Consider the following 1,880-nt stretch of genomic DNA (forward strand, 5'->3'; position numbering starts at 1 on the left):
GCGAGCTCTGAAACTAACACTTTCCTTGATAATTTCTTTTTCTAATCTAACCTTCTGAAGGGCGGACCTTAGATTCTCTAAGCTTTTAGGAACTAACAGTTTCCGCCCGTCTAGTACAGAGAAAAGAAAGAGAGTAAAAGGTGACTGACCGCCGTCAGTCACTGTGACAGCTAGATTCTCTCTGGGGAATCAAAAGCTGAAAACTGTGTCAGGTTTGGCCCCTTCATCGCCAACGGGGAAACCTCACAGTGTGGAAAACCACGCCTGGTTTATCCACCTTCAGAAACTCTCCAGACGGAAGTTTTATTTAAAACCTGGGTTCCAGTCGAGGCCTTGTCTTCTGGTTTCGGCTGACGTGGACGCTAAACGAGTCAAAGAGCACGCCTTGGGGTCCCCTGTTCGACGGTCTAAAGACAGATTCTCCAGCAGCGCCCCCACCTACCTGGCAGGTAAAAGCTGCTTAAGGTAAAAGCTGGCTGTGTGTGACGTCGAGGTCTGACCAAAGCTGAGCACAGAACGCTTCACCCTTCTGGTTAAAACCCACGTTATTTAAGATAAAGTATAGGAAAGCTAACATCTTTCTTCAACCTTTTTCTTAACCTTGTCCTTGCCAACTCCTAAGATAAACAGCCTCAAATGTCTGGTGTTTCACATCTAATCTGACGTTTGTTTTTCTATTTAAGTGTGGTTAACAATTAAGAAGTTAAAAGCTTGTTATTGTTGGTCCCAAAACTTTATAGGAAATTAATTGTTCACAATCAGGTGTACTCTATAGTCAAATTTGTATGATTTGTAAAATAAATGATCGCATACTATAGTTCAAATCAACATTCACTGACTGAGAGTTACTTTTTGTGTCCATTCATTTTTGCACTAAAGAAATGTTTATCCAAAATAAAAGAGATCCTTGCTAATTAAATTACTCTTGTAACCTTGTCATAAGAAGTGTAAGAATAAACCCTTACAGCATCTATTTATTAAACCCAATATAAGTTGCAATCACATAAAATCTAACAAGACTCCCTTTTGTGGTGCATCATGTCAGTGAAACTCACCGATCTCATCAATGAAGATGATACAAGGTTGAATTTTGACAGCTAAAGAGAAGACGGCAGCAGTCAGTTTCTGGGATTCACCGTACCACATGTCTGTTAGTGTGGAGGCTTGGAGGTTGATGAACTTGCATCCCGAGGCTTTAGCTGTTGCCTTGGCGATCATAGTCTTCCCACATCCTGGAGGACCAAACAACAAAACACCTGTAGAGACAAAGGATGACATTAGGATCAACGCTTTTCTGCTCATATTGACTGTTACTTGTGTAGGATCATCTTCTACAATGAAAAGGGAGAAAATCTAACCCAGTTTAAATGATCAAACAAAAGAACTAGCTGATTGAAACAATATCTTCTTACGTCTACTAACTGAACTGGTTTTTCTAAGCAACTAATTTCAGAGGATGACTCATCCAGAGGCTAAAGTCATGTGAGAAAACAGTAAAAACTATTTACAGACAGTCAAACATGCTTTTGATCCTCTGCTGTCACTCTGTCCAGTGGGTAAATCTTCTCAAATGTTTCTGCAATGATGACCAACGGCTGTGAAAGCCTGATTTGTGTGATGTTTAGGAAGTAAAACGCTGCTGTTATGTGCTGGAAAACAGAGTAAATCAGAAAATTAAGTTTTTATTAATTCCCCTCTTGAACTTATTTTTAGGCTCAAAACATTGAAATAAAACTTACAGGAAGATACTAGAATCTATACTGAATCTAAAGAGAACAAGCTGCTCTTATTTGACAGTAGGGATGGGCGATATGGACTAAAAAAATTTCACAATAATTTCGAGATTTTATCACGGTAACAATAAGTGACAATAATATATA

General features: G+C 39.1%; 1 protein-coding gene across 3 annotated transcripts in view; it reads right to left on the reverse strand.

Annotated features, from left to right (window-relative positions):
• Window positions 1–1,880, reverse strand: part of atad1a (ATPase family AAA domain containing 1a) — an 18,862-nt gene that overhangs the window by 10,873 nt on the left and 6,109 nt on the right. For all 3 annotated transcript variants that reach the window (XM_014022973.1, XM_014022975.1, XM_014022974.1), the window contains exon 5: window positions 1,056–1,256. In XM_014022973.1, coding sequence (XP_013878427.1) covers window positions 1,056–1,256 — 201 coding nt within the window. The remainder of the gene's footprint in view (window positions 1–1,055; window positions 1,257–1,880) is intronic.

This window comes from Austrofundulus limnaeus, unplaced genomic scaffold (genome assembly GCF_001266775.1).
Source record: "Austrofundulus limnaeus strain Quisiro unplaced genomic scaffold, Austrofundulus_limnaeus-1.0 Scaffold352, whole genome shotgun sequence".
Lineage (NCBI taxonomy): Eukaryota > Metazoa > Chordata > Actinopteri > Cyprinodontiformes > Rivulidae > Austrofundulus > Austrofundulus limnaeus.